This window comes from Mus musculus, chromosome 5 (genome assembly GCF_000001635.26).
Source record: "Mus musculus strain C57BL/6J chromosome 5, GRCm38.p6 C57BL/6J".
Classification (NCBI taxonomy): domain Eukaryota; kingdom Metazoa; phylum Chordata; class Mammalia; order Rodentia; family Muridae; genus Mus; species Mus musculus.
In genome coordinates, this window is record NC_000071.6 from 24,100,135 (window position 1) to 24,112,529 (window position 12,395).

Consider the following 12,395-nt stretch of genomic DNA (forward strand, 5'->3'; position numbering starts at 1 on the left):
TACTAAACAGGCAGGCATGTCACGGAGAGGAGAAATCGACAGGACAATGGTTTTGCTTTCTGAATCTCAAACAAGTAACTCTTGTGCTTATCCTAAATAACCTTTGCCTTGCAGTATGCAATTTTCCTGTAATAGTTACTGAGCGCCTACAATGAGCCCCAGTCTGAAAAGGCAGTGAAGAACTGACCCTGTTCTCAGGGAGCTTACGCCATAGGGAGACGTCTTAGTTTGTTCTATTACACAATTATCCAAAATAGATCATCACGAAATCTAAACCTGGGAAGTCGGCCTTTGGTAGAAGAAAAGCACACGCGAGCTTGGATCAGGCCGAAGGGTACCCACTGTTGAGGACGCCGCACCGCGCGACGCAGCCGGTTGCTAGGGCGTCGCGTGGCTGTGACGCACTGCCCCGCCCCCTCCTCCTTAGAGCGCACCCCCCCCGCCCGACCCAGTGCGCATGCTTGGGACTCCCTTCGCTTGCAACCGTGGCCGAGTTGGCTTCGTCTCGTCCTCCTTCGGCTTTCCCGCAGTTCTCCGAGCTCCGCCGCCGAAGCCGTGCTCCAGACTGCCGCGTGTGGCGGGCAAACTGTCGCCGCGAACCCGCAGAGGGCAAAGAGAGGATGGCCACCTCCGGCGTGGAAAAGAGTAGCAAGAAGAAAACTGAGAAGAAACTTGCGGCTCGCGAAGAAGCCAAGCTGCTGGCGGGGTTCATGGGCGTCATGAACAACATGAGGAAACAGGTGCGGGGCGGTGCGGGGTGGTGCGGGGCGGTGCGGGGCGGTGCGGGGCGGTGGGCAGGGGTCCGGCGGAGGCTGGCGGCGGGGCCGGCGCCTTGGCTGACGGCCTGCTCCGCCACGGGGCTTCCGAGGCCCGCTCGACGGGGACTCCTGCGGCGGGCGGGGGGCCTCCGGGGCGGTTGTGTAACCGGTCTCATCCAGTTCCCCGTGAGGCCTGGAGCCTTCCCTTACCGTGCGGTGTCATCTGGAGCTCTCGGAGGGAGGCTCCCGCCCCGCCGCCCTGTCACCCAAGTGGCACGAGTTGATAAATCACCTGTCATTTAGGGCGACGCCAGTCACCAGTAAATAGCAGTTTTCTAAGGGTTCTGGCGCCACTGTTAACCAAGAGGATCTCTTTGTGCTGTCTTTGATTTTGCCGTGTATTGGAGAAACCGCAGCATTTGGTTGAAAGGTGGGTTATGAAAGGCACGGCTTAACGATGGAGACGGTAGATAGGTGTTTGATAGAATTAACTAGATTATAACCTCCAATAGACCGGTAAGCAGGGGAACACCACTTGGTTGGTTTTTGGTTCCGTGAGTTTTACTTGGTAGAGAACACATTATGGATTCTGGGGATGTTTGTCAGTTTGTTGACTCTGAAATCTGTTTTTCAAGAGGACAAAGCACTACAGATAAGCTTGAGTGATTAAAAAACCTAATTCGGCTTTCTGACGCTTTTGCTGTGAGTATGGGCAGCAGAAGAATCTTAAGATTTATTTCGGAAGATACCAACTCCTGATTTCTTAAGGCCAAACACTGGTCGCAGCAGTCTTCTCTTTGTTCACAAGATGGCACACTGCTCTGGTTGTAGCGGATAGATACTATGTTTTCAATGCCTATATCTTTCCTGGTTTTTATGCTGAAATAGCTGTGAATGGCTGGCTTCTTTATTAAAATGCATCTCTTTTCATATTTGTGTTCTTTTTGTGTAACCTTTTTGAGATCTACAGAATTGATGATTTGAGATTGCAAGTGTCTTTGATGTGTACCTCTAGTGGTAATTAAATCGAACTCACTGGTGCTTAAATTTGTTTAAGCTCATTCTGGTATACTCCTACTGTCCCGAACTGTGGCAGATGTGGGCTGGAGCTTTGCAAAGCATTACCTCATTCCTTAGATAGGCTGCAACAAAGTCACAGCATCCATCAGGTGTTACAAGAAGATGGTCTGAACCAACATGTTATTTAGTTCTTTGATTTTAAAATTAATTCATATTTCTTAGACTTAGCTTTAGAATATTGTGACATCTTTTTTGTTAAAATAGAAATACAGTTATGAGATTTACTGAAAAATCAAGGTTATGCTATTGAATACAAAGAAGAATATGGATATTTGGTGAGCACTCAGGGATCTGACCCTTCTACTGTGGCTAATTTAATCTGTTTTATGGTGTATTTCAGACTCCTGTAGCATTTTTATCAACTTGGAGGATTCCTGCATTTAACAAAGATGCATAGTACCATTTTGTACTGATTCACATAGTTTATTTTTGTTGAGCTATTATAGACTCCTAGAGCATTTTAATCACCTTAATGGATTCATGTATTTTTCTTTGTTTTATGGTTTTATTGCCAAGTTCTGATGCTTGCTGGGGCTGGAACACGGACCCCTTTTTTTTTTTTTTTTTTTGGTTTTTTCAAGACAGGGTTTCTCTGTATAGCTTCTGCCTCTCAAGTGCTTGGATTAAAGGCGGAACACGGACCTCTTATTCAAAACATTTTCACTGTAGTTTCTTTTGTTGCTTAATCTTGTCTGTCCTAGAACTTGGTCTATAGTTTAGGATGGCCTTGAACTCAGAGATCTGCCTGCCTCTGCCTCCTGAGTGCTGGGATTGATTAAAGGTGTGTACTAGTGTGTCTGGCCCTAAACTTTTTCACAAGTTGAAAGATTAATTGGATGGAGTCTTGCCCTGAGGTCACCACCCTTATATTACAGTTAGAATCAGGTTTTTACAACTTTTCATCTCCTTGAGCACAAGGACCATTACACTTCCTGGTGCCCCTTTTCTCCTCAAACTGTACATTTTATATATTTTCCTTGCTCATCTTCTTCCTTTTTATTATAGATCTATATAAAAATGGCTCTGATAACCACACAGTTAATAGTAGGATATTTTGAAATCTCTGCCAAAGCTGTTAATCTATTACCTTCCAATTTAGCCTCAGGCAGATTTTTGGACAAGGGTAGTGCAACAGACTATCCCCTTTTTTTGTCTTCTATCTTCGTGGAACGGGTCTCTGGTTGCAGGTGGGTGAAGGAGTCAGCAAAAGTGGGTGACAAACAGAGACGACAGGAGAGAGCATGTTGAATCTGAGTATAATTTGTCAAATCGAGCAACCTACTTTTTATACAGAAGAGTAACAAGAAACCAGGCAAACACTTCCCTGCTAAGTTACAGTGACACAAAACAAAAGGAATGCATACATCAAAAGATGGCGGAGACCAGGCCACATTTACCTCTAAGAAGGGAGCCAGGTGTAATGCTAGTCTATTGTTAAGCCCACCACCAGGGGGTTCTGATCTAGCAGACCTCATGAATAATGCAATACCAGAACCCCTATTTCCTAGGCCTTGGTAAATTCTTGCATATGAAGGTAACTTGGCTGTTCTTTTAAGTGTCTGTGGGGAATCTCCATTTGTCAGAAGAATTCACCAACTTGCTTCTAATAGCAATGTAGCCTGCTATACCTGGCTGTAGTGAAGATTCTAAGTATACTTTGCTAAGCTTGCCCTGAGATTTCTAACTCTTATCCAGTAAAATACTGTAAGAAAGCATGCAAGACCCTCCACAACATTGCAGGGACAAATCTGATGCATTCTAGCTATGGGAATGAATGCCAAGGTTCCAGGAGGCTGAGTTTCCTTGAAACTCTTTGCTAAGGACTGCTTCCAGGTTTCCAAACCTGTAATGTGAGTCACTCCTGGAGTGGATGCAGCAGGGTAGAAAGCAGCTACAATCTTCACCAAAATATCAAAAGCATCGTCTTTAGCCCACGTACTGACATTCTTCTCTGGAACCATTTGAGCCAGCCCCACCACCTCATTAACCTACTGTTGTCCCTGTTTCTACTATTATGGCTCATTAAGACCTTAAAACATTCAACTGCTTTACTAGTCCAAAGTCCCAAAACACCATGGCCAAGGCAGCTTTTACAAAGGAAAACATTAATTGAGTCTGGCTTACAGATTTCAGAGGTTTAGTTCATTGTCATCATTGTGGGAAAGATAGCAGCCTGCAGGCTGACATGGTGCTGAAAGAGGTAGCTGAGAGTTTTGAATCTGGATCAGCAGGCCACAGAAAAAGGCACTGGGCCTGGCTTGAGCAGTGACACACTTCCTCCAGGAAGGCCAAACTCCTAACATTGTCACCTTCTATGGGTCTGTGGGGGCCATTTTCATGAAAATCACATTTTAAAAAAAGATGTATAGTTTCATTTTGTAGTAGTTATTGTTCATATAGCGTTGCTCATGACACAGGAAAGATTTAACTAAGAATGACTGACAAGGGCAGTTGATGGGGGTAGGTTGAAGCAGAGGCCAAGAAAAGGCTTGAGTTTTAGAAGTGTTCTTGTTCTTTGGTAAATACTTTGTATCTCAAATTTGGGTTATATTTTGTTTCAATTTAAACCTTATTCCATTGCCAATGAAGGAAATGAGTGCTTGGATGACAATAGCCCTCTGCACAGACCCTGAAACATTCTTTTAAGATTTCCAAACAGGTGGAGGTTAGCATACCACAATTCCAGTCCCTACCCTACCTGCTAATTTGTTTATGGATTTAGGTAACACAATTTTGGTCATTTCTTTTATATACTGCTATGAGGTCATTATTTTGTTTCTATAACAAAATAATCAAAGGTTAGTAATTATGAAGAAAACAATTATTTAGTTTTTGATTTTGGAAGTCCAAGACATTACCAATATCTGTTCAACGTCTGTTGGGTACTATATAGTGCACCATGAAAATCAGAAAGGAATCGGCCTTGTGTTAGAGAACAACTGAGACTGCGGGGGAAATGACAGGCATTCTTATAAAAATTCACTCATACAACTAAGCTACTCATTTGTTTTTAAAGAGTTTTTTTTTTTTTTTTTTTTTAAGAGTATCGTGTACATGTAGATAGTAGATAGTACACATGACTGCAGGTGCCTTCAGGGGTATCAGGTCCCCTGGACCTGAAGCTACAGGCATTTGTGAAATATCCCACGTGGTGCTAAAACCAAACTCGGGTCCTCTGCAAGAGCAGTATGAGCTTTTAACCACTGAGCCATCTCTCCAGCCCCTAAGTCGCTCTCATAGGAACCATACTGTGTTCCTGAGGATGGATCCCTTTATACCTAGTTACTTCTGAGGGGCCCGCCTTGGTCCCATTGTTTAATTACCAGTGTATGTAAGCTTTGGCATTAGCTTTGGTACAGACTGTAGGAGTATCGTTGTACACTGACAGCAGCTTTAGCTTTTTGGGGTTTGTGCTTTTTCCTTCATCATCCTGGTCATTTCTGTCTTTCTGTTTTTAAAGTGAACTTTCTGATTAAGTGTAAGTTTTACAAATCAGAAACTCAGTAATTATAAAGTGAATACATTCTTAACAATAGGACTAAAATGTGACCAATACAAAAATGGTTTCTTGTGCCTCTCAATCTCTTTCTCCCATGACAATTACCATTATCTTATGAATTTATTTTTATAGGTAAGCATAGAATCATGCAGTGTATGCTTGGGTTTATTTTGCTTCCATTGTTTTCTTTTCTACCTCACTGGAGATTAAACCCAGGGCCCTGCACATGCTGAGCAAGCTCTACCCCACACTGAGGTATGCCCTGGCATCATGCTCCAGTTTCTTAAAAACCAGTATTAGTGTGCTTATCTGTGTTACTATGTAGACTAAGTAGCTCATTCCTTATGGAATATGGTATTTCTCCATTATACAAATATATCATGATTTATCCAGTGTATCATTAGTTATGAAATGAGACTGTTTCAAGAGAAAAAGAAAAAAAGGAAAGGAAAAGGGGGAAAAATTCTAAACACTGAAAGAACATGAAATTGGGGAGGTAGGGAGGTTCTGGGAGGAGTTGGCGGGAAGAATATCATCAAAAACATAAGAAATTCTCAAAGAATAAGTAAAAACATTAAAAAAGAGTACTGCTTTGAATGTTTTTTATGTCTTAATGGTGTGTATATGTTTATGCTTTTATTGGCAAATGCCAAGGAGGGAAGTTACTGAGTTATTACAGAGAGGATACCACATTTGATTTTAGCACATAGCTCTCCAGTTTTCCAACATAATTGTACCAAATGCACACAGCTTGGTATTGATGGCATTTGTTACTTTAGCTCTTCTAATGAGTGAACAATGGCATCTTATTTAATTAGATTGCCACTTGATTTTCCTAACCTTTTGTTTTGATTAATTTCATTAACTAATATAATGAGAAGGCTCTACAAGGCTGGATCATAATCACTGTTATTCATATATAGTTAATGCACCTTTTTATGTTGATGTCTATGTATTTCTTAATATATTGAAGGGCATGTCTTTAGAGTATCATAATTTGCATTTTTTTTTTACCATGAAATGAGTTCAAATATATTTACCATTTAAAACCTTATGTTAAACCTCTTATTGGGAGTTCTGTGAGAGAAACACAAAGCCTATTTGAGAATTGGATAGGCTTGCTAGCTAAAATTATAAGTGTTTTTGCTCAGATGGAAGGGTATCCTGGGACTTGGACACCCAGGAACCACACAGCTCTGGCCTTAGCAGAGGTCTTGCAGCTCCCTGGAGAGGACATCCCCAGCTGAGCTGAGGAGCCTCAGCCCCACTCCACTTCTGCCATCCTTCTCTTCTCTTTATTGCTCCTTGGCTTCTTCCATGAGACAGTTACACCAGGCAGCAAGTCTCATAAAAGAGATTTCTTGGAGTGTTGCAGGATATTTGAACACACTGTGAACCCCAAGATTATGAACTGGCCAAACCTTGTGGTATGGCTTAGCCCCAAGACAGACTGTTAACCCAAGAACTTTCTTTTTATTGTAAACAAGTACTTGTGTGGCTTCACCCTAGCATACCTCTTAATCCAAGAGTAAAGTGACCCTAGGTCCAGGGACAGAACAAGCAACCAGCTGAGAGGGAGTAAACATAAGCAGAAAAGAGAGACAGAGTTGGAAGGTATTTAAAACAGTGGAGAATTCTGGAGAAAGTCTTTTCCTTCTGGGACATCTGTGGACTAGGAAGGTCAGCTGGGCCTCTCTGAGCTCGCAGGCTTTCACCACAGCATCTGGCTCTTGAGTCTTCATTTGGTAAAATCTGATGATTGGAGAGCGTGGAGGGATGAGTCCAAGGATGGCTGCCCTCTGCTTCCAGGAGTGCACAGCAGGGAACTGAACAAAATGTAGGGCTTGCCAGGGCGTGGTGGCGCATGCCTTTAATCCCAGCACTTGGGAGGCAGAGGCAGGCAAATTTCTGAGTTCAAGGCCAGCCTGGTCTACAGAGTGAGTTCCAGGACAGCCAAGTCTACACAGAGAAACCCTGTCTCGGAAAAAACAAACAAAACAAACAAACAAAAAAGGCGGGGCTTATATAGGATTTCATAGTAGGTGGAGCTTTTCAGGGCAAGAGATTTCCAGATCGAGGATTGGTGAGATTTCAAGTACTGAGTTTAGGAAGCTCAGGGATTGGTGGAGTTTTGTGGGAAGCTCAGGGATTGGTGGCAGTTTTTTACCCCTTCCCCTTGCATTAGGCCCATGGGTTAGGCTGGAAAGTCCTGACTGCAGGTGGCTTTGGCTGAGGCACCATATCTGTGGAGCTGCTTGGGGAGGCTGGAGAGGAGGTGGTGCCTGTGATAGCTCCTGTGGGTCAGCTCCTGCAGTGGTATTTTATGAGAACTGTTTGCTGAGGCAGGAAAGTCAGCTCCCGTTGAGGCAAGAAAAGAGACTTGCCACTGTGGACAGCTCCTGTGAGCTAGGTCCTGCTGGAGAGGTTGGAGAGGAGATCTGCCACCGTGGACAGCTCCTGTAACAGATATAGGCTGAAGGTGTTGCGGTGCCTTCACTTTGACAGGAACCACCATTTCAGCAGCTCCTGTAGGATTTCCTTCTGCAGCTGTGGGGTAGGCTGGGATGGAAAGGAGGGGCCAATCTCTGATTTGATCACATTTGAGGCACACTGCTCAGGGATTACAAAAATGACTATGATTCTGGAGTTTCCTGTGTTGTGTTTTGTAAAGAGCTTTTTTTTAGTTTAGTTTTTTACATGAGCACATTTTATTTGATCAAATCAATTCTTAACTCTCCCCTCCAACTCCCGATTCTCTTGTGCCCCCTTCCCTATATCAGCCTCCCACCAACATAAAACTTGCAGGACAACACTGATTGGACTTGCTGTAAGGCTAACTAAATCAGGGCACCCATCCCTGAAGACACCTGACTGTTCCCTGGCATCCATGCAGCAGCTCATGGAGGAAGGAGTGCAGCTTTGGGTAACATCTAGAGTTGTTGAGAGGTTGTGAGTGCTATTGCCTGTTGTGCTCTGAGCTCGGTGTGTGGGTGGGTTCCATTTGGGGATGAGTCCTCCACAGTGACTTCATCCCTGCACTTTGATCCTTTTCGGTCTTCTGTATTAACTTCCATCCACTGGCAGAAGAAGCTTCTGTGAGGAGGTAAGCTCTGGACTAGTCTCGGGCTAGAAACAAGTACGTAGGAGGCACTTAGATATACTAGGTCAGTTTAACAAAAGGCTAGGAGTAGTTTTTTTCTAGCTACTAGTTCTTGGCCAAGTTTATAGTATGGGTCATCAGTTTCCTGGTGTTAAGCAGGCATTAAATCTAACATGCCATGATAAAAGCAATTTATTTATATATGTGAGTACACTGTTGCTGACTTCAGACACACCAGAAGAGGGTACCAGATCTTGTTATGGATGGTTGTGAGCCACCATGTGGTTGCTGGGAATTGAACTCAGGACCTCTATAAGAACAGTCAGTGCTCTTAACGGCTGAGTCGTCTCTCCAGCCTGAAAAAGTTTAGTTTAAGCTGATGGTTCCAGAGGAATAGAGTCCGTTATGGTAGAGAAGGCATGGCCACAGAAATTAAACAGGTCAATTTTAGTTTCAGCTACTTGCAGGAAGGAGAGAGGAAGGGAAGGAGAACAGGAAGCCGGGGTAGACGGTACCTCTTGTATCTAAATAGGTCTCCCCTTTAGTTTTGGGGAGTTATTTGAAGATCTGTTCTGTATCTGTGATCTGGAGTTGTTCTCATTTGTCTGTGCCCATGATTCATATATCAAGTCTTTCATGACGTTCAAAGTTTCTTCATATTTATTTCTTGGGGGGTTTTATTTTGTTTTTGTTTTACATAATCATCTTCTATAGTTTAGTGGGCAATAGTCTACCTTGTCTGCATGTCCAGTCTGTCATCTAGGTGAGCTACATGTTGGTGTGGCTTTCCTCTGAATTTTCTGACAGGCTGTTGAAATTTTTTTTCCATCTTTACTTAAGCCTTGGTTTTCTTCAATATTTCAGACTCTTTGTTGAATTCACTCTTTATATCCCAACATATTTATATTCATATAATATATATTTATACCTCAAGTATATTTATATTTGTATCATTATTTCAGTCAGTTGTTTGTATTGCCTCAGGCTAAATGATAAGTTTATTCCTGCCCTCTTTACATTCATTCAGCTGTTTGTGTCCCCTCTTACACTCTTAGACAGTGTTTATAATTGTTCTTTTCAGTTCTGTCTTGAGATTTATCTGGGTTCTCTTTGGGGATTATTACTGTAGGATTGGTGATTTTGGTGTTTGCTGAGACTTGGGCATCTAGAGTTAGGGTTCTTGATTATATGTTTGATACTTCAGTTGTTGAGTGGAGTTCCGGCAGGTTTCAGATTATGTAGGAATACAGAGCTGCTCAGCACCCTCAGAGGCTTGGTGTTGATTTGTGAGTGGGGAGGCTGGAGTGAGTGTTTCTAACTCCCTGGCTGTCGAGAGGTCAATGGGGATGAGGTGGTTGTGTACGAGCTTAGTTAGGTGAGATCTCTGGATAGATGTCAGGAAGCGAGACCAAGATGTACTAATACTAATGGTGACTAGTTGCTAAGGGAAGGTACTGGTGCAGGTGGCATGGGTGGGTGAGGGAGGGCTTACTGCTAGCACCATGGGTGAGGCTTGATGCTGGGACTGAGTGAAGCCCCTGAGCACCACATCGCAAAAGCTGTCAAAGTGATGGCAGATCCCTCCTTCCCGCCCCAGCCTAAGGCCACAGAGGTAAAATGTCCTACAGGAGCTGTCCAAAATGACAGTACCACATCATCATCTCAGTCTGCAGCCCTTACAGGCTCTGCGGGAGCTGTCCATGGTGGCTCATTGCCTTTCCTGCCTCTGCCTACTCCCAGCATGAGTAGCTGTCCGCAGTTGAGACCTTCCTTCCTCCTTCAGCTTTCCTGAAACACCACTGCAGGAGCTGTCCACAGTGGCAGCTCTTCAGCCTCCTCCTCAGCCCCCAGTAGCTCCACCAGAGATGGCGCCTCTGCAAAAGCCAGCTGTAGCCAGGAAGGACTTCCCATCATAACCAAGGCCTGATGCAGGGAAAAGGGGGTGAAAAAATCCCTAAGCTACCCCAAGCTCACGACTTGAAATCCCTCCAATCTTCACTCTGGAAATCACTCCAATCTCTGCCGTGAGAAGCTCCATCCCTCAGAATTCCTATATAAAATAGCATTGTCCCCTTGTCCAGTTTCCTGCAGACTACTCCCAGGAACAGAGGGCAGCCATCCCTGGATTCATCCCTCCACACCGTGGACCCTCCAATAAACCTCTTTCGTGAATTTTCTGCCTGGTGTGACTCTTGTAGAAAAAAGCCAAGAAGAGGCAATAAAAAGAAGAAGGGAAGAAGGGAAGAGAAGGAGCAGGGCTGAGGCTCAGCTGGGGACACCCTCCCCTGGGGGCGGCAATGCTTCTGCTCTCAGAGCCGTAAGGTTCCTGAGCTTCTGTGTCTCAGGATGCCCTTCCACTGGGACACTGTTCCACTTGAGAGCTGTGTGGTTCCTGGGCCCCCTTGTCACAGGATGCCCTTTTATCCGAGCAGAAACACTTACACTGAGTCCAGGAACAGTTCACTGGGAGATAGATGGAGGAGCTCTGGGGACTTAAGTAACAGAGTCCTCAAGTGCTGCTCAGCCAGGGATTAAGTCCTGGTAAAAGCAGCATGGGGGAGGAAGAAAGGAGACCTACCAGACTTAGCCACCAAACCTTAATCATTGCATTGTTGTCCTCATAGGTTCCACAGATCTATCATGTCCTGCCTATAAAAACAGTATTACTACAGCACTAGGTTCTGCCACCAACTGCAGCTTGAAACAGTAACCAGGCACTTACAGACTTAAAACTGCCATGATTTTTGAGTGATTGAGCACAGTGAAATGAATCTTGAGGAAACCAACTTCCTAGGAAGCCCTTTGGGAGCAGGGTATCTTACAGGTTCTCTTTTCTTAAGAGGAAGTCATTCAAGTGACTTTAATACACCCAGATCTTTGAGCCTGGAGTGGTTGGAGCTTGGCCAGTCCTTGAGACCCTCTCAAGGCATCTTTCCTGTTGTCCTGATGCTAAGTTTCCAATTGCTTCTTAGCAATAGCTCTAACTTTTCAGAAACCAGGTCTTCTTGGGCTTCAACTCTACACAGGCTTTTCTGGCCAAATTGCAAGTCTTTCTGCTTTAATTTTAGTAAACTTGGCTAAAAATATTCTGCCTCCCTGTCCTACAGTCTAAATGCTATTCATTCTGGCAACAGAGAAACCATTCTATAGAAGTTATATGGTGGCACATACTTTTAATCCCAGCATTCTGGAGCTAGAGGCAGGCGAATCTTTGTGAGTTCCAGGTCCGTCAAGTCAACAGGTTCTTACATATTGTATGCTTTCTCTCCAGGAGAACCAGGGTTAGGTAGAGAGACAGTAAAAAAACAAGATAAAATTATATGAAATTAGATCTTTCTTCTTAAAGGAAATCAACATCAGCACATATTGTATAAATTTTTTTAAACTTTTTTTTTTAAGATTTACTTTTTTATGTAAGTACTCTGTTGTCTTAAGACATTCCAGAAGAGGGTGTGGGATCCCATTACAGATGGTTATGAGCCACCATGTGGTTGCTAGGAATTGAACTCAGGACCTCTGGAAGAGCAGTCAGTGCTTTTAACCACTGAGTCATCTCTCCAGCCCATGGATTTCATTCTTACATTCTTCTCCACGCATATAGTGTTCTTTGGTTGTTTTCACCTACTCCTATCCCTACACATTACCCCCCTTTTGTTGTGAGAAATACTTAAAAAGGTGGACAGACACGTTCCCGTGCTTGTGCCTCCAACACTCTGCCCTGGCGCCTGGCTGGCCATGCACTGGCGGCCATTGGCCGACCTGTTTTAACTCGTGGGGACTGACTCAGAACTCCTCAGTCTCTCCACCCAGCTCGCTAGGTTCCCATTGGCAGGTCGTTGCCATACCAACCCTGTGTTTCACATACCCCACAGCCTTTGTGGTGCATTTCAGGCAAACCCACGCTTTGCCACCTGTACCTTTCTCTCTTGAACCCAGATGAGCTGTCTCATGAAGGAAA

General features: G+C 44.1%; 1 protein-coding gene across 4 annotated transcripts in view; it reads left to right on the plus strand.

The window, feature by feature from the left end:
- Window positions 1-430: 430 nt before the first annotated feature.
- The window catches only part of Klhl7 (kelch-like 7), a 62,805-nt gene continuing 50,840 nt past the window's right edge, over window positions 431-12,395 (plus strand). For 2 of the 4 annotated variants that reach the window (NM_026448.3, NM_001161800.1), the window contains exon 1: window positions 456-740. In NM_026448.3, coding sequence (NP_080724.2) covers window positions 621-740 — 120 coding nt within the window. In that variant the 5' untranslated portion in view covers window positions 456-620. Of the gene's footprint in view, window positions 741-802; window positions 1,189-12,395 lie in introns of those variants that run through there. The other 2 variants (XR_880834.3, XM_006535753.4) reach the window with 2 other exon arrangements.